Below are 24,277 nucleotides of genomic sequence, written 5' to 3' on the forward strand. Positions count from 1 at the left end.
CAAGTGGTTAATAGGGATATCATGGGAGCTATAATGTCTGGCTCTGAAGCATTTACTAAGCCATATATGAATATGATGTTGGTCAACAAATTGTATTATCTTCCTGTGGACACAATTATTACATTTGGGGATTTCCAACTCATGTCCCATTTGTTGCAAAATATACAATTTCCAGCATTCATAGCCAACAGATGGGATGGGAATTTAGCCTAACTGCCTTAATGTGTGTGTAGCATAGAAAGCAAATGATTGGCAGGTGACTGTTGTGCTTGGGGCAATGGGCATCGCAGGTTTGTGAGTGTTCGGGGTTATGAGCCTGGTGTCAATGGGTTCCAGAGTCCAGTTCTTCCATGCGTTTCTGGTTCATGAGGATAAAGGCCATCAAAGCTAAATGAATTACCAGCAGATTAAGATGTGTTAAGGTGGCCATAGATGTAGAGATCCGCTCGTTTGGCAATGAAGTGGGTGATATAGGGCTGATCCGATTGTGGGCCCTAGGGCCCAACGATCGATCATAATGGATCTGATAGGGGCAGTCGGATCGCAGGACCACATACACGCATAGATGCGGCCGCAATCCGACGGGATTTTTTACCTGCCCGATCGCGTTCTGACCATATATCGATCGGGGATGGCCCTTCACTCGGGCCAATAAGCTGCCGACTCGGTCTGTCTGCAGCTTTTATCAGCCAGTGTATGGGGGCCTTAAGTCCCTAGAACTATAGGATATGTTACTACATCAGCTTCTATGTGCAGATGGCATAAGGGTCCCATTAGTATCAGTTCAGATAAATTCTCTATTTATGTGAATAATATTTATTAGGGAACATATTCATCCTTTTTGGGTGCAAACTGTACATTAGGAACATATACTTTATTACTGCTTTTTTGTGGTCCTTTTTTTATTTGCTTATATGGGGTTCCTTTGTATGCTCTGCTTTTTAACCTATTTGTTTGAGGTTCTCATATAAGTAGGAGGGATGCACTATAGGTTATGAAGGAGCAAAAGACAGAGCTGTAGCTGGGAGAAATAAAGGGCAGAGGGTATCTTAGGCAAGATGGGAATGTTATCATGACAATTAGGGGCCGATTCACTAAATTCGAGTGAAGGATTCGAAGTAAAAAAACGTTGAATTTCGAAGTATTTTTTGGGCTACTTCGACCTTCGACTACGACTTCGAATCGAAGGATTCGAAGTAAAATTTGTTCGACTATTCGATAGTCGAAGTACTGTCTCTTTAAAAAAAACTTCGACCCCCTAGTTCGGCAGATAAAAGCTACCGAAGTCAATGTTAGCCTATGGGGAAGGTCCCCATAGGCTTGCCTAACTTTTTTTGATCGAAGGATATTCCTTCGATCGTTGGATTTAAATCCTTAGAATCGTTCGATTCGAAGGATTTAATCGTTTGATCGAAGGAATAATCCTTCGATCGTACGATCGCAGAATTTGCGCTAAATCCTTCGACTTCGATATTCGAAGTCGAAGGATTTCAATTCCTAGTCGAATATCGAGGGTTAATTAACCCCCGATATTCGACCCATAGTGAATCAGCCCCCAAGACTCAGCTGCAGCCCTTCAGCTATTATTGTCTACAGCTCAAAGATGGTTCTAGCAACAGATTCTACTGTTAGTCAATTGGTCTCTCCAGTTACGCTGCATGGAAGCTAGGCTTGATAAAAGCTCTTAAAATATCATTAGGACAGACAGGCAGATGGTGCCCCCACTCCCACATAACGACTGCCAAAGCAGACACCCGGGGAGGGACAGGTATTGATGCTTGAAGTGTACTTAAACAACTTAGATGGCCTCCAATAGCCATTATTGCATATTCCATGGGTAAACATTGTTATTAAAAGAAATGATGGTTCCTACTGTATAAAGCAGAGAAAGGTGTATGTACAGATCTATATAGAGAAAGTTACTCTGCATTGCACTGCAATTTAAACTAGCCCCGGGGCTGCTGTCTGTTTAAGGCTACAAATATTAAAGGGAAACTGTTGCCAAAATGAAGTTTTTCGATGATGTTGGGAATGTGGAGAGAATACTAATGTAATTGATATTATTTAAATATTTTCAAGCATCACAAAGATCTAAGCAATTGCATTATCTGCCTCTTTTGGTTGTGAGTCCGGCTTGGGGAGCTGCACTGAGCCCAAGTGTCTAGGCTGATGTGACTGTATACAGGTGTAACCAACATACTGGTGTGAGTCTATCTCAGTGATCCCCAACCAGTAGCTCGTGAGCAACATGTTGCTCTCCAACCCCTTAGATGTTGCTCCCAGTGGCCTCAAAGCAGGTGCTTATTTTTGAATTCCAGGCTTGGAGGTAAGTTTTGGTTGTATAAAAAACAGGTGCACTGCCAAACAGAGTCTCAATGTAGGTTGACAATTCACATAGGGGCTACCAAATGGCCAATCACAGCACTTATTTTGCACCCCAAGAACATTTTTCATGCTTGTGTTGCTCTCCAATGCATTTTACTTCTGCATGTTGCTCACGGGTTCAAAAGGTTGGGGATCCCTGGACTCTATCTGATGGCACAAAACTTTGGCAACAAGTAGGAGTGGAGGTTCCAGCAGGACATTGTATAAAGATAAGAGGAAATTCCTGGTTTCCCTCCTGCAATATCTGCCGTATTGTGTAAAACCTGTTGCACTCTGGGTCTTTCCAAAATGAATGCCAATCTGTCCAATTAAAATCATGATGTGGCTTCATTTCCCTTCTGCCTGGGTTTGTATTCTTCTTTAAGGGAGAACTATCTTTATATTTCCTTCCTTCACAAGTATTGACCCGTCTTCTGTGTGGCCCATTCATTTGACTTATAGAAAGCAATTTTCCCCTCATTAACACTACAAGCCCTAAGGATAATGAGTGTTTTCTCTGGCTCACAAAGATGACAAGTGATTTGAAGCTTGTGTATGCCTGAATGCCTTGTGTAACCCTTCCTTGTATTGCTGGGGCTGTCTGACTGACTACAAATGCTGCTGCATGTTATGTTTTTGGGCTTCTGTACCTGCACAAGGCCACCAAAGCCATGAAGATCTGTGTCTCCAAAGATGCCCCAGTAGCTCCCCATCTTCTTTTCTGCTGATTTCTTGCACATGCTCTGTGCTGCTGTCACTTACTGAGCTTAGGGACTGACTCACAGTATACTGAATATATACACAACTTACAATTCACAGTGCACGGCTCATTTTCAATTAATTCATACAGGTATGGGATCCGCTATCCAGAATCCCGAAAGCACCAGATTATGGGAAGGCCATCTCCCATAGACTCCATGAAAAGCAAAGAACTAAAAAATGTTTAAAAAAAAACTATTACCCTTTTCTCTGTAATGATGCCTTTTAAGTAGACAAGTTATGGAGATACAAATTATGAAAAGACTCCTTACCCGGAATACCTCAGGTCCCGAGCATTCTGGATAACAGGTCCAATACCTGTAGTACACGACAGCATAGAGACCAGTGCACTCTGCATCAGAATTATAGTATTTTAGCATCAGATTCTAAGATGTGTGTACCTTATTTTCTGAAGGCACTTTATTATTATTATTAATAGGTATTTATATAGCGCCAACATATTGCTTAGCAATGTAGATGGTCTTATAATTACCCATGTGGTGGCTGCCCCTTGACTGGACTCCGTTCCAGCCAGAATCTGCTGTGTCCCAATAGAAAGTAAATTGACGGGAGCCTTTTACAACCACTGGTGAAAATCAATGAAAAATCTTTACCAAGTAATCATTATAAACATGAACAGGTATCACTGATCTAGCTGTGGATCCATTCTCAGGACGTCCAATCTTTTCTTGATTATTTTTTTAATCTCAAATGCCTGTTTGCTGTAAGGAGTAATAAAAAAGTAATACAAAAAAATCCACTTTTTTATTACTCCTTACAGCAAACAGGCATTTGAGATTAAAAAAATAATCAAGAAAAGATTGGACGTCCTGAGAATGGATCCACAGCCAGATCAGTCGTTATTAGATTTGTCTTTAAACGTAATAAAACGCTCGCAAGCGAAATCTCCCCAAGTCTATACTCCCCTAAAAAAACAACAAAAGCAGGGAGTAAGTGGTTAATTAAAAATGGATGCTACAAATGCGGAAAGAACAGATGCAAGGTGTGTAGACATATACTTGTTAAAGATAGCTGTAAAAGCAATACAACGGGAAAACCTTTCCCCATACGTAGTTCCATTAACTGCGATTCTAAACATGTCATTTATTTAGCCACATGTAATTGTGACATACAATATGTGTGCAGAACCTGTAGACCTTTAAAGGAACGGCTGAGGGAACATCTTATACCCATAGATATTGATAGCCCTGAACAAGGTCAAAATCATAGAAAAGTTTCAGCTATAGTTAAACACATCATGTGAAAACACAATGGCAATTTTAGCCAAGTTAAATTTGAAGGTATTGAGCTTGTTAAACTGGGAGTCAGGGGAGGGGACTTGCTGAGAGCAGTGGACCAGAGAGGTTTATTGGATTTATACATTAAAAACCCACTATCCACAAGGGTCAAATAGTGACTGGGAGGTCTCCTGTTTCTTTTAACCAAATGTGTACTATAGTCCCATGGTAAAAAAGATATGAAAACAAAGGTGAAAAAATGCAGAGAGAGCATAGAACCGCATCTAACAGTGAAACATATATATGTGTATGAAATCCCTATATTTAAAACATTTAAAATTGACATATGTCAACCTGTGATGAACCATAAGTGTAATATGCTCATTTTTTAATTGACACATGTTTTTAATTGAGTATACTATATCAGGAAGTAAACCTTGACCAAACTCCACCTCTGATGAAGTGCCAAAGTGAGGCATGAAACGCGTCAGGTGACTAGACACAGCATGGTTTAGTTAAAGGTCTCTAGAGTGATACCTGTTCATGTTTATAATGATTACTTGGTAATAAAGATTTTTCATTGATTTTTCACCCGTGGTTGTAAAAGGCTCCCGTCAATTTACTTTCTATTGGGACACAGCTCATTTTCTGACACAGCACAAAAAAGGGAATATAACACCCGTGTGTGTTCTTGTTAGTGTAGCTCCATTTCATAGAAGTTGTAGTCCGGGTGCTCTGCCATCAGCCTCCCCACTGAAATAGTTATTGCTCAAGAAATTAAAAGGTGGCATGAAGCCTTTGATTAAGGGAGTTACTCCCGAAACGTGTCAGGTGATGTTGGTCAGTGACTTGTTGGAATAAACCACCTTTTTTTTAATCCTACTGGAGTGCCGCCTTTTGATCTCTTGAGCAATTACCTCATTTGTTGTTGGCAGATGTTTGATGTCCTATGAGCTTCACATCAGCCTCCCAGAGATCACTGAGCATGTGCAGTGTCACAGACTCTCAAAAGATGGAGTGGCAAAATCCAAGCGGTTGTGTGCAGAGTACATTATTAAGGCTGCTGAACCTCTGGGGTAAATAAAATATAGGCACATTCATTTCTAGGTGTTGGTGCTTCAGAGTGCAGGCCACATGGTGGAACAGGCTGTAGACAAGTCACTGTTATGTGATACACCAAAGAATCTCTCTCTCTCTCTGCAAATCACACAGGGAACTTTTCAGCCAAGACATTTCGGCATTACTAATGGCCACAATATAGGTGGCCATTAGTAATAGTTTTACCTGGAGGCCTGCAGACATGCTCCGATTCGGGGAGATTCCCAGCGATAAATTGCCTCTTCCTCGGGACGACTAATCTCCCAGAACTGCCTCCAGTTAGAATGTAAACCGCCGGTGGGATAGCAATCGGAACGCTTTGTTTTCTGATGTAGCCCGAAGTTTCCTCATGAGGCGACTTCGGAAAATGAAGCGCACCGATTGCCATCCTGCCGGCGATTAGTCGCCCCAAACAAGAGGAGATTTGTCGCTGGGCGACTAAATCTCCCCGAAGCATGTGTCTCTGCACCTAACTGCTTGTTAGTGAATATGATGGCTTTTCCTGCTCCTCTTTAATCTCCTTTGTATTGGTTTCTTAATACCCTTGAATGTAGAATGTTCATGATATATCTCAGGCCTGGGCACGAGACGCTTCCTCTAGTTCTAGGAATTGAATGTTGGTTACTTGGTCTGTATGAGAAGCACAGAGACAAGCACATCATTAGAACAGACTATTCTCTACATGTGCTTGAGCCACTAAAGATCTCACATTGTGCAGCTCATTTCATTTTAATGTTACTTGTGTATCTAACTGTGTGTGTGGTTTCCAACAAACCATTCCACTGAGTCCATGTCCATCTGATCCATTGCAACACAAAGAGCAACTGGCCACACACGGACGTATAAAGCACAAGTGATACACATACCCCTATGCTCTTCTCATATAAGTCAAAGCAATCTTTCTCTTTCATTGTCTTCATTTATCACATTAGTCACTCAGCAGCTGAAGGGTTAAGTGAAGGATTCTTTCACATGGACGGTTTTACTGGCATGCGACGAGTGGTGGGTTTTATTGCGTTCTACCATGTGGCCAGGCAAGTATACACTGACCTGAGTGGGCCTTATAGGGCTGCATCCACAGCAGATATTAGTGCTAAATGCCAATAGAATGACTTTCTCTGTATTGTGTTAATGTCCTGTTGGTACAGACCCATAACGATCAGTTTATTGCTGGGCAGTGGAAAGTATAGCCCTCCCAAAATCAATTACACGTATATAAACTTCAGTATGAAGCCTTACACTGTATACATTTCTTGATGAAAGGGGATCTAGTCCGATTTTTGGGGCCCCTTCTGCAAACACTTACCCCATGCACCTGCAAATACACCAGTTAGACAGTATCAGTATAGCGCAGAAGGGAGGGCGGGAGTAAGGGGGGTGTCAGCCTCCAAGTCCCCTGTGCAAGCCCTGCTATAGGCTGATAGGTACTGTACAGATACGGGATCCGTTATCCGGAAACCTGTAATCCAGAAAGCTCCAAATTATGGAGAGGCCATCTCCCTCAGACTCCATTTTATCCAAATAATCCAAATTTGTACTTGATCCGAACTAAGATATAATGAATCCTTACTGAAAGTAAAAACAGCCTATTGGGTTTATTTAATGTTTACTTAAAGAAGAAACTACTAGACTTAAAGGAGAAACAAACCCCTACTAGAAAAATCCCTTACCCTGCATAGACCAACCTCCCTCCTCCCCCATAGCCTAACTGCCCCCCCAGGCAAATGCCCCTTATTTTTTACTTACCCCTCCATGCAGATCTGGCTTTGGGAGTTCATGGGCGACATATTTTTTTCCGTTCTTCTTCGAAATCTGAGTGGAGTTTCGGCACATGCACAGTTGGAGTAAATTTCACAAACTTTCACAAACGAACGACTGCGCATGCGCAGTTGTTCGGGGGGAGGTTGGTCTACGCAGGGTAGGGGGGGTTGGGGTTTTTTCAAGTACGGGTTTGTTTCTCCTTTAAGATATGAAATTATGGAAAGACACATTATGCGGGAAAATCCCAAGTGCCGAGCATTCTGGATAACAGGTCCCATACCTGTATATGATATGAAATATGGTAGGGCATAGCCTAGCTAGTAATGCACAAAGTGACAAGTATTTGCAGCTCAGGAAAAACTCTAAAGCCTGTGATCTGAGTGAATGAATGTGGAACAAAGTGCAGGGGATGAATAAAGGAATCCATGGGAACAAACAAAATTTGGTGGATATCTGTAATTGCTAAGAATTGCTAACAGCCTGGTAAAATATGGATACTATCAGTCAGTAGAACAATATTCACTAGCTGCTGGTTTCTAGACCTGCATCTGTTGTACCATTAGCCCCTCACACCCAATAAAAGCAACGGTGCGAAATATTTCTGCAGTCAATTCCAGTGGTGCTAGAAAAGCATAATAGAGTCTAACCAGTCCCTCTTTCCCTATGGTGCATATTAAAGGCAGGTGGTTTGGGAAGGTGAAATGTAGCACTTATCAGAAGCCGTGGAGCAGAATAGAGTCCAATGGGTTACTATACTCAATACCTTGCTATATTGCATTGATATCAGATCAGTGTATTTAATGGTATCAGCAGCAGCAAATGTATTGGAAGTATATTCATTACCACATTGTGTATCAGATATATATGTATATATACAGTATACTGCATAAAGGACAAGACTAGAATTGGCAGCTAAGATGTGTTTTGCTGTGGATGATGCTATGTGCGACCGTCAGTATCCTGCTCACAGAGTGATGGACACAGAGATGAACGGGCTGAAGCTGAAGTACATAAGAAGAGGCTGAATGTAGGTGAACACTGTAAAGTAAAGGAAACGTGCATTGGTCAGGCTCTATTTTTTAGAGATGCACCGAATCCAGGATTTGGTTCGGGATTGTGCCAGGATTTGGCCTAATCCTTGTGCCCGGCCGAACCAAATCCTAATTTGCATATGCAAATTTGGGTCGGCGAGGGAAAATCGTGTGACTTTTTGTCACAAAACAAGGAAGTAAAAAATGTTTTCCCCTTCTCACCCCTAATTTGCATATGCAAATTAGGATTCGGATCGGTATTCGGACGAATCTTTTGTGAAGGATTCGGGAGTTCGGCCAAATCCAAAATAGTGGATTCGGTGCATCCCTAATATTTTTTTACCTGTACATATGACAAAGTGTAATGATTTTTGTTGGATATTTCCTTTAGGCAAAATAAAAGGATTGTGTTAAAATCATCTTGCTGTATTATATTATGCTGTAAAATAAAGAGCTTTAAATCTTGTGCCTTCCCTTGGTTCAAAAAAGATGGAGGTGCCACTGGAATTGCACGGACATGTTTGTACTGCTATGTCAGGTGGCTGCTTTATCATATAATAATGAATTCATTTATTGTAACCTGGGGCTGGACTTCCATAGACCGGGCAAGGTCCCCTGTGGGGGTTAACACTTCATCAGGATGAAGGGTGGGTTAACCCCCCGAAACATTGATCTTGTTGGTGGCACAATAAAAGGGGATATTCACCCGATTGCTAAAAAATTGCTTGTGAGCGGATCCGGTTACTTCTTTTCACTCATACAATAATGAAACTGCACAATAAACATGGCAGCAAGTTTACTAAGTCCTATTCCTGTTGCCCTGTATGTGCCAAGCCCTTTCCCAGAGTGGGCTCCCTGCAGGGTCACATTGGCTTAAACCCTCTTCACCCACGCACACAGTACAATGTTGATGACTGTTCCCTCTGTCTGTTTAAAAGCCGATATTGCCTGTGGTTTCCATGGTAATAATTCTAGGATACATCAAAGAGCACAGGGGTGGAATAACAAGGCAATCAGAAGACATAAAAAGCAGACGTGTGATGGTCTCTTACCCGCTGCTCGAAAAGCTACTACAGTACAACTTCTTCTGTCAGAGTTTATTTAGATGGAGCAAAATACACCTCCCAATCACATCCTAATCAGTCTGTTCAGTAAGAGGATTAGGGACATATTTGTCAAAGAGCATAATGTGCCCCTAAATAATTCTATAGGAATAAAGTTTGTCAGAGAAGGGGAGGACTCCACAGCTCGATTTTCTTTCTCTTACAGAATAGATCTATATACAGAATATATAAATATGTCTCTCTCTCTCTCTCTCTATATGTATATACAGTATAACTGGAGACATCCCTTGCTCTTTATCAATATTATCAATATATTAAGAACACAGACATTTTGTGCCTTAAAAGAGAACTAAACCCCCATTGTGATAAGTCCCCATTGGCCCCCTCCCTGCCTTACCCCTGAATTCTTTCCCCTCTAGAAATAGCGCTTGTACATGCAGAGTGAGCGCAGCAGAGCTCACGGGCGCCATCTTCTTCTTATTGGTAATCTTCATGTCTTCTTTCTCCCCTTTGGCAATTTCCATCTCTTTCGGCGCATGCGCAGTTGTTGTGAACCAGAAGATTGCTCCAACTGCGCATGCACCAATATGCCGATCACTTCACAAAGATTACCGAAGAGAAGAAGATGTCGCTCCGCTGCGCTCACTCTATGTGTGGTCACTACTTCATACTGTGATGTACTTCATGCTGAAGTGTAAAGTGACATTCTTGATAATTACGTGTCTCCTACTTTATAGCAGCAGTTTAAGAAAGACCCATTGCTGTTTCTGCATTACGATGTCCTTGTACCCTCCTATTCTCCATGTATCCTTTTATGTTTCATTATCCATATTCCACCTCTTCAACACCTGTTCTGTTCTCTCTTCTCCTTCTTTCTCCCATCTTTGTGCTCATTTTTCACCATGCGCCAATTCTTCCTTCCCATATTTCTATTTCCAATGTGCCATTAACTTAATCTATTTGCACCCAAGACCCATCCATGTTCCTTTGTTCCCCACCTTTCTTTTTCTCTTCCTTTTTCATGTTCCATTCAATCAATTAAAACAACAGCTCCTGTCAGTTAAGGGAACTCGTTGAAATTCAATGGACATGAATTATATGGAACTAGAGAGTGAAGAGGAGTTGAAGAACCACCACTAGATCCTGGCTAAGTGTCGTCTTAAGGTTTGTAGTTTGTAATATCCCGAATAATTTATGAACACATAGGATAGAGCCTACTAGGGATGCACCAAATCCACTATTTTGGAATCGGCTGAACCCCCGAATCCTCTGCAAAAGATTTGGCTGCATACTGAACTCAATCAGAATCCTAATTTACATATGTAAATTAGGGGTGGGAAGGCCAAAACATTTACTTCCTTGTTTTGTGACAAAAAGTCATGCGATGCCATTCGGCCGGGCAGAAAGATTCAGCCGAATCTGAATCCTGCTGAAAAATTCTGAATCCTGAACCAAATCCTGGATTCGGTGCATCCCTAGTAGTTATGGCTCTATCCTATGTGTTCATACTTTATTCGGGATATTACAATACCCAGTCTCTCACCAGGTATTGGACTCGTTATCCAGAATGCTTGGGTCCTGGGGTTTTCCGGATAACAGATCGTTCTGTAATTTGGATCTTCATACCTTAAGTCTACTAGAGAATCATGTAAACATTAAATAAACCCAATAGGCTGGTTTTGCCTCCAATAAGGATTAATTATATCTTAGTTGGGATCAAGTACAAGATACTGTTTTATTATTACAGAGAAAAGGGAAATAATTTTTAAAAATTTGGATTATTTGGATAAAATGGAGTCTATGGGAGACAGGCATTCTGTAATTCGGAGCTTTCTGGATGATGGGTTTCCAGATAACGGATCCCATACCTGTACCACCAAGGAGAATCTCAGGAACAAAAAAAAACCTCACATGCATAAAATATTGTGGCTGATTGAGTTTAGACCAGTCGTGAGTGAAGGTGAGGGCAGGGCATTGTGAGAATCGTGTCTGTTAAACTCATATAGAGAAATGGGAGCAAGACACACAGCAATTGCTGCAGCACAACCTGGATTCATGTGAAGCTTCACAGCAGGTTGTCATATGCCAGAAAGCTTGTTTCCTGCTGCAAAGACGGCAAGATAAACCAGCATATGCAGGAGACACATTTTATGGGCTTGATATATCCAGTGTTAATGGTTTATACTTGTTATAATGAAGCCAATTACAAGTGTATTTAGAAAAAGGAATCCACTGTAGGAAACAAGTATAAAGGATTTCAGGTGCTCCCGTTACATTTCAAATGTAACAAAAAAGGAAAACCAGCACATGACATTCATTGTACTAAATGGCAATTTAATTGTATGGCAGAATAAACCTGTTGTGGTTCGATACTATCAACTCAAACCTTGATCATTCCCTCATCTCAGGCATGAAGATATTTCACATGGTGCTTGATGTGATCATTTATGAAAGTGGTGATAAAGAAGTAGCTGTGATCATATCCCTGCAATGAGAAAAAAAGACAAAATATATAAACCACACACATACATTGAAATCCTATCTGGTTCTGGGCCTAAAGATCTAACAAGCAATGTGTTAATTCTTACCAGGAGGGACACGATGTTGAAATGAATAAAGAGACAGGATCAGAACTAATATCACTTGCTCTGTCAGCTCTGGGGTTGTGTGTTGCCTTTAAACCAGCAAGAGCTGCAGGAAATGATATTCCCTAATTATGTGATCTGTGTTCTGTTTGATGGAACTCATCTGCGGTAATTAACAGCACTAAATAAAAGGCTTTTAAGGAGAATTGAATAGAGAGATTTCTGCTGACATTTTCTGAAATCTCTGCTTTGTGCAGTTGTCACTGAAAGGCTCTTTATTTGGAGCTTTGATGTTTAATGGAAAAGCTAAAGCTATACATTGAGTACATATGATACAGAGGGAAAACCATTCATTAAAAGATGAATGGAAAATGAAATTCACTGCACTTACTCTTTATTTGTTTGGTGGACGAATTTGAGCCTAATATTGCTTCTAGCTGCTGCTTGGCCTTTAGGTCAGGGACCTCAGGTGTGTTATTATTGGCCCGCCTGTCTTTTTAGAGCTTCTGAGTGAAAGGTAAGTGCAACGTGGACTCAGCAGTCAGATTGCTGCAGGACTAATGGTTTAAACTGCACTACAGGTTAACCGCAGAGACACACGCTCAGATTCAGGGAGATTTAGTCGCCTGGCGATAAATCTCCTCTTCTTAGGGGCGACTCATCTCTCCGAACTGCCTTCCACAGGCTAGAATCGAAATCACTGGGGGGATGGCAATTGGTGCGATTCGTTTTCCGAAGTCGCCGGAAGTTCCCCTGTGAGCCAACTTCGGGCGACTTCAGAAAATGAAGCGCACCAATTGCCATCCCCCCGGGGATTACATTTTAGCCGGCAGAAGGCAGTTTGGGGAGATGAGTTTTTCCCGAAGAAGAGTTTTGTGGCTGGACGACTAATCTCCCTGAATCTGAGCGTGTGTTTCTGCCCTTAGACGTGGCACATGAGCTTACATATAAACGTGTTACTAACACCTTACTGAACCTTTCAATCTTCTTTATAAATGAAACAGTATTTCTGGGATCTGAATGCGTGGTGTTAATTCACACATTAAAGGAACAGTAACACCAAAAATTTTTATTGTTTTAAAGTAATGAAAATATAGTGTAGTGTTGTGCTGCTCTGGTACAACTGGTGTGTTTGCTTCAGAAACACTACTATAGTTTATATAAACACACTGCTGTATAGCAATGGGGGCAGCCATTCAAGCACAGGTTACATAGAAGATAACAGATACGTCCTGAAGAATACTACAGAGCTTATCTGATATGTATCTTGTACAATTTGTCCTTTTTCAGTTTTGAATGGCTGCCCCCATAGCTACACAGCAGTCTGTTTTTTATATAAAATAGAGTTTCTGAAGCAAACACACCAGTTTTACGAGTGCAGCACAACAGTACAAAACTTTAGTTTTTTGGTGTTACTGTTCCTTAGAGGTCAAGAACAGAGATTAATAGGCGAGGCCCGTTGGAGCCCTGCAGTTGCTCTGTATGGTTTAGCTTGTGAATACATATAGAAAGTTAATGGTTTCTAAAAAGGTTCACGCCAGTAAGAGTCAGCGAATGTCGCTTCAGTCAGTCTGGCAGGATTCTGTCCATAAACACAGACTATTCTCCCATCCTCTCATGTTGATTGGTTGGGAGACAAGGGAGTCACTGGTTTACTATCAAGTTCAGGACCCCCAGACTGATGCTTTATAGTAGAACTAATTGCCTACCAAATTGCTTGACTTGGGGATACCACAGCTCTGGGATTCAAACATATATTAAGACAAGATGGCTGCCTCTTGGCAGAGTTTCTTTTTCATATAGTTCATTAATGCAGATTATAAAATATATATATATGACACCGGCAGTTAATGGTCAGTTGAAACAGTTGGTCGGCATCCACTTTTGTATCTAACTATTTTCTTTCTACAGAAATATTGGGATATTTTTGGAGTTTTACACAACATATTGAGGTCTTATATTACAGGGATCCTGTCATTGGAAAACATGTTTTTTTCAAAACACATCAGTTAATAGTGCTACTCCAGCAGAATTCTGCACTGAAATCCATTTCTCAAAACAGCAAACAGATTTTTTTATATTCAATTTTGAAATCTGACATGGGGCTAGACATATTGTCAATTTGTGTGTGACTTGTGCCTGCACTCTAGGAGAGAAATGCTTTCTGGCAGGCTGCTGTTTTTCCTTCTCAATGTAACTGAATGTGTCTCAGTGAGACATGGGTTTTTACTATTGAGTGTTGTTCTTAGATCTACCAGGCAGCTGTTATCTTGTGTTAGGGAGCTGCTATCTGGTTACCTTCCCATTGTTCTTTTGTTTGGCTGCTGGGGGGGGGAAGGGAGGGGGGTGATATCACTCCAACTTGCAGTACAGCAGTAAAGAGTGATTGAAGTTTATCAGAGCACAAGTCACATGACCAGGGGCAGCTGGGAAATTGACAAAATGTCTAGCCCAATGTCAGATTTCAAAATTGAATATAAAAAAATCTGTTTGCTCTTTTGAGAAATGGATTTCAGTACAGAATTCTGCTGGAGCAGCACCAGTAAGTGATTGATTTTGAAATTTTTTTTTTTCCCATGACAGTATCCCTTAAATCAATAAATTCTCTGCATCCGAACATTTTCTCAACTTGCCTCTTGCAGCCTAAAAACAACGGGGATCTTGCGCTCTGTGCAAGCGGCAATGAAGTTGTCTGGCAGTAACTGGCCGGCAGCGAGGAACTGGTCATCTTTTCCTTGATCAATTAATATATCCAGTTTTGGGCCAGAATAATTCTTCACCAGTTGGGTTGCATCATATGCCTGAGGGAGGAATACACAACGGTCACATTGTCTTGTTATCATGCAGATACTGAGTCAGGAATGTGTTAACATGACACCACTTACTTTTGTATATCTATAACAGACAGGGTGTTATTTATTAAATTCCAAATGCCAAAAATCCGAAAAATTTGTTTTTTTACTATAAAATCAGAATTTTTTGTGGAATTTTTTTTTTTGAATTTTTCAGAATTTATTATACCCCAAGGATGGAAAAAGTCTGAATCCGAAAATCCGCATCTCAGAACTGCCGAGGTTGTATAAAAGTCAATGGCAGAAGTCCCGACAATACCTTGATCTGCGCAATAATCCGAAGATTTCTTGGTGTTCTGGCAAAAATTTTGAGTTTTTCGTGTGGAAAATCCGAAGAATTTGTACGCTTGAATCTTTTGTTTTTTTTTCCTGCACAGGAAATTTTCAGGAAAATGTATTGATAAATAAGGGGAAAAACCCCGTGCGTATTTGGTTGGAGTCGTTTTCAGAAAATAATGAGATAAATTCGGACTTTGATAAATGGGCCTCCCCGTCCCACACGTTTAGTTAAGTTATAGAATAAGCCATTGATTACAATTCTCTGCCCCTGGTTATTTCAACCAAACCTCTCTATTTACATGAGGATATAAATATGCACAGTAACAATGTTTGTTGTGTTGTATCAAACACCTTCCTTAACCCTTAAACTAAATGGCCTAAAAAGGCCATTTGAGAGACACAATCTCTCTCTGGTAAAGCCCTACTGATTCCATGTTTGAATGATTTCTATTGATTTCTAATGCGAGTTCCTGTAGATTCCATACTGTATGCAGAGTCCATTATTACGAATGGACATTATTATGAAAAGAACATTTTCAGTGCATCTACCTTTTCAGCATACGTTCTAACATAAGCATTCTAATGGACTAAGCACTATTACTCATCACCTTCTGAGTTCTAATATGCTTTATGGGTCTTTAGAATGTCTGACTGGTGATACAGTTTTATTTTTCAATTGCAGCTTAATTGTTCTTTTGCATCTGTTGCAATCATTATCGCTTTTAAATAACTTTTCTGTCCTTTTTCTTTGTTACTTTTCCAGGTTATTAAAGGGGAACTATCGCGAAAATGAAAATTTGAGTTAAGCTTCCTCATACTGAAGTAAGAAATATTCTAAATACAATCAATTAAAATTTCTGCATTGTTTCTGAAATAATGAAGTTAATCTTCACTATTCCTCTCTCAGCATTTGTTTATCCTCATTCTGTCTTCATGCTGCAGTTGGGTGTCAGATGAATGATCCAATATATCTTAAAGGGGGGCTTCCCTTTCCTAGTAGATATATCAGAGCTCACTCAAATAACTGATTCTAGTACAAACAAAATCTAATAAAATAACTGCCTTTTGCACAAATTCTGCATGTAGAGAGACATTATGTCTGGTGATTTTAATAGAGTGAGCAGATGCTGAAAGGAATAGTGAAGATAAACTTTATTATTTCAGAAACGGTACAGAATTTCTAATTGGTTGTATTTAGAAAGTCTCTTATTTCAGTATGATGCAGCTTATATTAAATTTTCATTTTTTGCGATAGTTCCCTTTAAAATGAAATTTTCGATATAAATAATACTATATGATTTAAATGGCACCCTGGGCTGTATTTAGGTCCGTTGCTGCCTAAGCACCACATCTCAGCCCAGCCTGTTCCTTTGGTGATTGGTCTTGCTGTACTGTGAACACACAGATCAAAGAAGATCAAAGTAGCCCCCATCCTCCTCAACTCCACCACTGGATCTTGTCACAAGTATAAAGCAGCAGGCTGGGTAATTTTTGTTTTTTAAAGCAATTCTTTATTTACCATATAGCCACTCGATGCCTACCCTCTAAATCTGCTTCTCTAGGCACAGGCGCTTATATGGTAAATACGGCCCTGAGGATACCTGTACTCATTCAGGGCTTTAATCTAATAATTAAATTTAAATAAAGTGTTCATGGTTCTACATTATAGTGGCATTCTTAAAGCTTGTCCCAATTTCTATGCAAAAGTAAGTTCCCTTTCTTTTAAAGTTAAGTAAAACTTTTGAATTTAAAGTTAATTATTAAAGCAACAGTTCAGTGTAATAATAAAGGCTGCACAAAATAAAAAATGTTTCTAATATAGTTAGTTAGCCAAAAATGTAATGTATAAAGGCTGGAGTAGATGTGTAACATAACAGAACAGAAATCTACTTCCTGCTTTTCAGCTCTCTAACTCTGAGTTAAGCTGGCCATAGATGCAAAGATCCGATCGTACGAATCATCGTACGATCGGACTCTCCCATCTCCCGACCCGCCACTCACCATTCAGATCAAAGTCTTACCAGTCAGATTAGTAAAAGAACAGATCAGCAATGTTCTGCCCCTGACAGCAATCATATGATATCTATGTCCAACCAAAGCTAGTGACAGTCTCCCACTGAAAATCGTACGATCGGCAATACACGCAGAGATATTATCGGCAGCCGACAGAAATTTTCTAACCTGTCCGATCGACCAAACGACCGATCTCCGCCGGACGAAAAATGTCTGGACTCTCCACACACGTTCCGAAAATCGTACGAATCCTCGATTCGTACGATCAGATCTTTGCGTCTATGGCCAGCTTAAGTGAGTGACTTGAAAGGGGGTCACATGGGACATAAGTGTTAAGTCACTGATTGGTTACTAACTGGTAACCAATCAGTGGAAACCAAGAGAGCTGAAAAGCAGGAAGTAGTGTTCAGGCTATTATGTTACACATCCAGTCACTCCAGCCTTTATACATTACATTTCTGGCAAACTAACTATATTAGAAACATTTTTTATTTTGCACATCTATTTACCCAGTTTTTATTTCTATACTGAACAATTCCTTTAAAGTTACACATTATAAATGCTAATCCAGACATGAACCCCTGTTTTGTTGTGGTGGAAAAAACAAACAGTGACTGGATTACCAGTTCTCCATGAGAGCAGAGTATTAAGTAACCTACTTTGTATTATATCTTTGTTCCACCCATCCCCACAAACAAAACACATTTTAAGCAAGTATTTTAGTAAAATGGATAGAAGAAGAGTACAGAGGAGGCTTCTCCAGCACTTACTGTGACTATTAGCGTTTAGTTGTAGCCGGCTTGTGTTACCCATGACTAAAGCAGCAGTGAAATGCCAAATTTAGTGTGAATCCCAAATTTTAAAAAAAAAGGTAGTTAAATAAGAAGGGCTGTTACACATCCATTAATTATTTTTAACCTTAACCTCAACCTGTTACTGTGGTTTGAGAATGAAACAGATGAAAATTCAGTTAATGATAATACTGATGTTACTTGCCTCCCATTTGCCGGTGTCTGGTCCCAGGTAGCCGCTGAATGCTTTTTGGCCCCACGGGCACTGAATGGGATTACAGATGGGTGCAAATGCTGACACGGTCTGATAAAAACCACAAAAGGAAAGGAATACGGCATTTGTTATCATGCACAGCATATGTCTGTTAAACATGAAGATTATCACTTTGGTCCCTAATTCCACATACAGACGTCAAGCTTTCACTTCTAATTTGCCTTTGGAGCCTAATTAACAATAATAGAAAGCAATTGGCACATTTGTATAGTACGCATCATGCCGAGCTGGAAATGCAATTAGCACAGCTGGTGCTTGAGGCAATTTGGAAATAAGAAGTGAGATTCCATGAATCAATTATCCCTGTAATAGAGTTCATGAAATAGGAGGCAGGGTCCAACAAAGTTCCAGTGAATCATCATACGCTTAATTATATTTTCTGATTTTACAAACACAGAAATGACGGCTCTTACAAAAGGCCCAGGGAGCGTGCAAGGTTCAACGGGTTCATTTCCTTCCTTTCTGGGAAAGTAGCGCAGCGGTAAAGAAAAGCTACATGGAAAGACAAATGGAAAAGTAATGCTACAGCCAGACAAGACTGGGAATTAAAATGTATAAGGACAGCTATAAAGTATAAATCAATTTCTACACAATAGAAATATCATAATAGGGAAAAAAACCTTAAAGCAAAATAAAAAAAAGTTTTTTTTGTTTTTATCTATTATCTGGAATGTTTGGGACTGTGGATTTTCCCATTTTATTGCAAGACCCAATAACATAACATTGGATAAATTTGACATCACCATGGGCATACGCCAGTCTATTTCTCATCAAGTACCAGGCAGTGGAAGGACCAGGAGAATGTTATGACTTTCCACCAAATCGATTCTTGGTCTGCTGACCCTGATTCCTGTAGCTGCTAAACTATTTCTATTTTTCTCATGACTTTGATATTTTGTGTTGGTTACACCATTGTTTCCTTCTGTAGGATGGGAAAGCACTCTACACCCTTCAACTCTGATTGTTTTAAGCTCTGCTCTAAAAGGATATCTATATGAGAAGGTGTGGGAGGAGTCTGCCTGAGCAATGTCTGAATGGCTAAAATATGGGCTGCTAAATAAACAGTTTCTATTGCCTCAACCCCCGAGGTGCTGAGAGATTGATTAAGGCCATATTAAGTCTTCAGTTATCATAATCTCTCAGAAGCTCCAACTATCTTAACCTAGCCTGGTAGATGCAGTTGATGGTCATAGCATTATAGTGCCATTGCACACAGTGTTCCCACAGATTGTTCTCCATGTTATTGTCCAAAGCATCTCTGAAGGACATGGGGTGTTGCAAGGGTGGTGGTATACTGAGGTAGAGGCGGTGTTATTTAATTGTATTTGTCAGACTTGACAAATTTGTAAGTTGTGAAAAATGTTCTGACCAATATGAACCATCAACCCCTGCGTGTCAATTACGTATTGATTAATCAGTGTACTTTAACATTTTCCAGTGACTAAAGTGCTTAGACTTTTCTAGTTCCCAAAATCCAGTCACCCTTTGATGGCATAATGATTTGCTAGCTGGAGAAAATCTCCCAGACATGTTCATTCCACAGAACCCTCAACATTTATAGGAGATAAACAAATGCCTGTCTTTTCCTTTTGGCTGAAGCTGTTTTGAGCTCTGACCCAAGGATTGTTGAATGGATAATGAATCCAGACTTTTTCTTTTCCATTTTTCTTTCCATGAAGAAGATTGTAGCTTTTCTTTACCGCTTGCGGTACTTTCCCAGAAAGTAATATTCCCATGCAATTATTGTCTGATTCCAACGTTGATTTCTAGATGTGTCCGGTGTAGAGGCAGGTGTAGCAACAGGTTGTAGCAAAGGGGTTCTCTGTGGAACATTTGGATTAAGTGGTAAGTTTTCCCTTTTACTTAGCCTTATGCATATGTTCAAGCAGCACCAGTAAGAATTCTGGTAAAGACATAATGACTGCCTCTTAAACGCCAGGAGATAAAGATCCTGCTTTTGTATGGGCCCTGACAAGCCCTGACAAACAAAGGCCTGATGCAGGATAGTTGGCTGACGTGCTGATGCTGGTATTTAATAACAAGGTTCTATGGTTTGATCAGGCAATCGTGCATCAGTCATACAAAAGAGATGGGTTTGATCAATGCACAATCCCAGGTCCAGTTTCAGAAGTTGACAAGCCACCATACAGCGTCACAATAAACCCCATATGGTGCTCCCTATCTATTTAGCTCTGGTCATATTCCATAGGCTGGCACCTCACTGCATAGTAGCATTTCCCTGGTCCCGTTTCACTATTCATTTAGTATCAATACAAGTGCATGTATTTTTACAAAAACAGGGGCTTTCGGTTACAAAGTTATGATCCATTTATTAGTAGTATTCTGTATAAGCAAATTATTCTTTAAAGAGCAACAAAATGCTTGCTTTATAATGTGTGCCACTATATATCTAAACTATAGGTCTATAAAACATGTACAAGTATTTCTCAACTGGAATACACAACCCTTCTCTAAAGATGTATAGCCCACATAAGAAATATTACCTTATATTTCCCTGGGTTTTTTAGCGCACAGATTAATGCACCATGCCCTCCCATAGAATGGCCAAAAATGGAGGCCCGATCTGGATCCGCTGGGAAATTACCATTTATAAGATGTGGAAGCTGAAATAGAGAAATGTTATACTTAACACTATCTATATAATACACTTATAATTAAAGCTACAAGCCACAATTGTCAACTGACTGGCAAGAAAACATAGAAAATAGTTAGCATTTTAAATTAAATTTACACAGCAATTGGTTTTTTTTCTACAGCTAATCTGTAATAATTTACAGTGACTAAGATTTAGGGGGTTATTTATTAAAGATCAAATTTTTGTGGTGGGGCTTTTAAAGGGGAAAACTCACTTTTTTGAGGGAAAAAACCTTAAATTTTTATACCTCGAAGCTCGTAAAAGTACGAATCCTAAAATACTCCATCTCAAACCTGTCAATGTCCTGTAGAAGTCAATGGGAGATGTCCCCTAATTTGAAGATATCACTGTCTGTGATGGGTTTCGTACACCAATAACTCAAAAAAAAATAGAGCGAGTCAAAAATTTTAAATTCATACTATTTGAGTATTATTACAATTTTATTGAGACTTTTTCTGAACCTAATTTTTTCGAGTTATTTTATTAATTAATAAGGTAAAATCGTAGATGGGAGTTTGGTTGAGTTTGTTTTATTTAAATTATGAGAAAAATATGAGCTTTAGTAAATAACCGCCTTAATAATGACATGATTTGACTCTCAATATGACAGAGCCTACAAAATGTGCTGTTCTTTTTATAAAACACTGTATCTCCCAGCACAAACACCATCTGTTCCCCCTTTAAGAACCCTGGAGCAATATCTCCTGTCTATATCTGCTGAGGGGCATCTATCTGTCAGTCACTGTAAAGTCAGCATTCAGTGTAGATTCTCAAAAACTAAACATCTCATTAAGACAACTTGATATACATTAAGACCATCTCCCCCTTATCCTTCTGTTCAGTTTTGTAATATTTTAGCCAGTGCTAATATTTATTTAGCATTACGTAGGACAATAAATGCAAATTGAGATTCTTATGTACTACACAATCTCATGCTCATACATACAATCACTATGCATATATCCCCACCAAAACAGAAAGAGCCAACATTAGCTAGTCACAGCATACCTACCATTTGCACACATAGTCCTTATTAGTTTATTTACTGTAAAGCCCCATTTAGGACTATGGAACAGTGTGTATCCTTTGATTATCATCTTTTCATTCTAGTATATTTTCAGCATCAACTTTCCTCAACTTACCTCATCTACTACATATGAATACATTCTGTAGTTTGTTTTCCAAATATCTTCAGTGGCATTGACATAGAAGCCAGCTCCTGTACCAAAATCCCAGCTCTCCTCTTCTCCATCTATATTGCAGCCACCTATAAATCAAATCATGGAAAAAAGACAAATGTGTAGTTAACCTACCTACCTGGAAGGCAGCCTATTTGAAAAAAAACAAAAAACAAATTTGTTTGTGGGATTTGTGCAATATTGCAATTTGCAACCATAACGGACATTTAAGCTTTGCATAATGCTCCAGCATATTAAACATTTCTTTGAAAGTTGATGATAAACTAAACATCAGCAAGGATTAGGCTATAAATACGATAAATTAGTTTACTGTGGCGGAGTGAGGACCCCTCATTTTTATTTGTATCCTCATGCTCTATGGGTCTGTACCCAGAAGAGTTGACTTCAACCGTAAATGCAGAATAACACACAGGAGGATGAATTAAATTGAAACTTGTGTTAGATTGCCACATAATGTGTGAAAATCTACTGCATGTAAAACAAAGGGGACAAAACTGCAAAGCAAACTCAAAGTCCTTTATGTGGATATAAAGAGGAAAAATTATGTTTTCATCCCAGGAGACAAAACTTTTAATGCAAGACAATCCTTGTGGACTGACTAAGTCTAGAGTTACAGTATACGGTTTGTTATCAACAAAAATCCTTCTCAATTAAGAAGACCCCCAGTGTATTTATTTAGTATTCTACCGAAGTGCGTAACCTTGAATTTTTCAATATTGAACCTCATTTGCCAATTTGCTGTTCAATTCTGTTAGAAAATCAAACTTCCCTGAAAAGCAGCAACGTCCTGCATGGAATAAAGTCTGTGTATTTTATTTTTGAAGTGATGATACGATATATGTTTTGATTTTAAAATTAAACACCAAAGAAAAACAAGACACATGCCACATAGCTAACACAAAGATCAGATGTGCATTGTATGGCTGCAAATTATTTATATTATTTTTTACCTAACAAAAGTAATTGATCACTGTCCTGTTAAATCTTCTGGTGAGGCTCAATAGACATGGTGGTTCTTGAGTTAAAGGGGACCTGTCACCCTTAACAATAATTCCAAATCCTTTTTTATGATGTTAAGTCAAGCAAAATAAACTTCACTTACATTAATAAATTATTTAAATATTGTTTCTTTTAGTCTTGGAATTCACAATCACTTGAAACAGGCAGAGACATTTTGTGGACATAGTTATTAAGACACGCTTTATATCATGCCAAAATCTTGTTTATGCACCAAAATGGGGCACCTGATGCCCATGCCCATGCACTGGCTACAACATTAAATGATGGAGATGGAGGGGAAAATGTAAGGAATGCAGTGACATCTAGATATTGCAGAATGGAAAGTAAAAGTAATTGCCTGCCCATCTCTATGCCTAAGGCATAGAGGCAGGGCAGGCAATATGATTGACAGCTGAGAGTTTTAAATGAGTTTATAACCAGCATGGTTGTTTTAATAAAAAAATGAATTTGGTTTCATGATTCATTTTAAAAGGACTTTTCAGGTGTGGGTGACGGGTCCCCTTTAAGACATATGGTGAATTTTCATACATTCCACTACACAGCGTGTCTGCTCTGTGGGTTTCCAGTCCCAGAGAGAAAGAATGCTCATGATGTCAGTTTGGCTTTTGAGGAAGTGGCTATGGCCACAAAACACGTTAAGTGTGTTAGTAGTTTGTGCACTCCATATTTTTAAAAATGATCCAAAAAAGAGATGGTTTTAGTGCCGCTGGTGCTTCCTGTAAAATTATTTTGTTTGGATTGATTACACTTTGGGGGCAGTTTCACGTAAGCAGCACAGCGGAATGGCACTCTTGGATCAGTGAGTGATCCCACAATTGCAACCATGATGCCTGTTTAGTCTATATTTCAGAAGCCACGCTCACTGCTTATGGGCAGTTCCAGTTGGTACACACAGTGATTTACTTTAAAGGCTCTTGAAAATGTTTATAAAACAACCTTCATTTGTCTATTTCTACTGGATTACCTTATGCATTTACCATACAAATAGTCCCACAGCAAGAGACCCATCTGCTATCTTTAGACATTTTGCAATTATTATATCCAAAACATTTAGGCAGGTACATTTTGCTCATTTTAATAGCAACACCCTAAATATTTACATTTTTAGGTAACAATTCTATGACTACCCACACTTATCAATAGATTGCTATGCAACATAAAGGAAACCTTACGTGGGCTGGTATCAGGTGCTACAATGATAAGTCCATGCTCTGAGGCAGCTTGATGAAAAGCTGCTTTTGTGATAAAATTTTGCTCTGTACATGTTAATCCTGTTGGATAGAAGAGGAAGAA

General features: G+C 39.5%; 1 protein-coding gene across 1 annotated transcript in view; it reads right to left on the reverse strand.

The window, feature by feature from the left end:
• Positions 1–11,628: 11,628 nt before the first annotated feature.
• The window catches only part of esd.L (esterase D L homeolog), a 32,593-nt gene continuing 19,944 nt past the window's right edge, over positions 11,629–24,277 (reverse strand). The window contains exons 4-9 of the mRNA NM_001094291.1: positions 24,157–24,255; positions 21,908–22,032; positions 20,614–20,733; positions 18,041–18,139; positions 14,534–14,701; positions 11,629–11,800 (exon numbers count right to left, since the gene is read on the reverse strand). Coding sequence (NP_001087760.1) covers positions 11,720–11,800; positions 14,534–14,701; positions 18,041–18,139; positions 20,614–20,733; positions 21,908–22,032; positions 24,157–24,255 — 692 coding nt within the window. The 3' untranslated portion in view covers positions 11,629–11,719. The remainder of the gene's footprint in view (positions 11,801–14,533; positions 14,702–18,040; positions 18,140–20,613; positions 20,734–21,907; positions 22,033–24,156; positions 24,256–24,277) is intronic.

Source organism: Xenopus laevis, chromosome 2L (assembly GCF_017654675.1).
Source record: "Xenopus laevis strain J_2021 chromosome 2L, Xenopus_laevis_v10.1, whole genome shotgun sequence".
Classification (NCBI taxonomy): Eukaryota; Metazoa; Chordata; class Amphibia; order Anura; family Pipidae; genus Xenopus; species Xenopus laevis.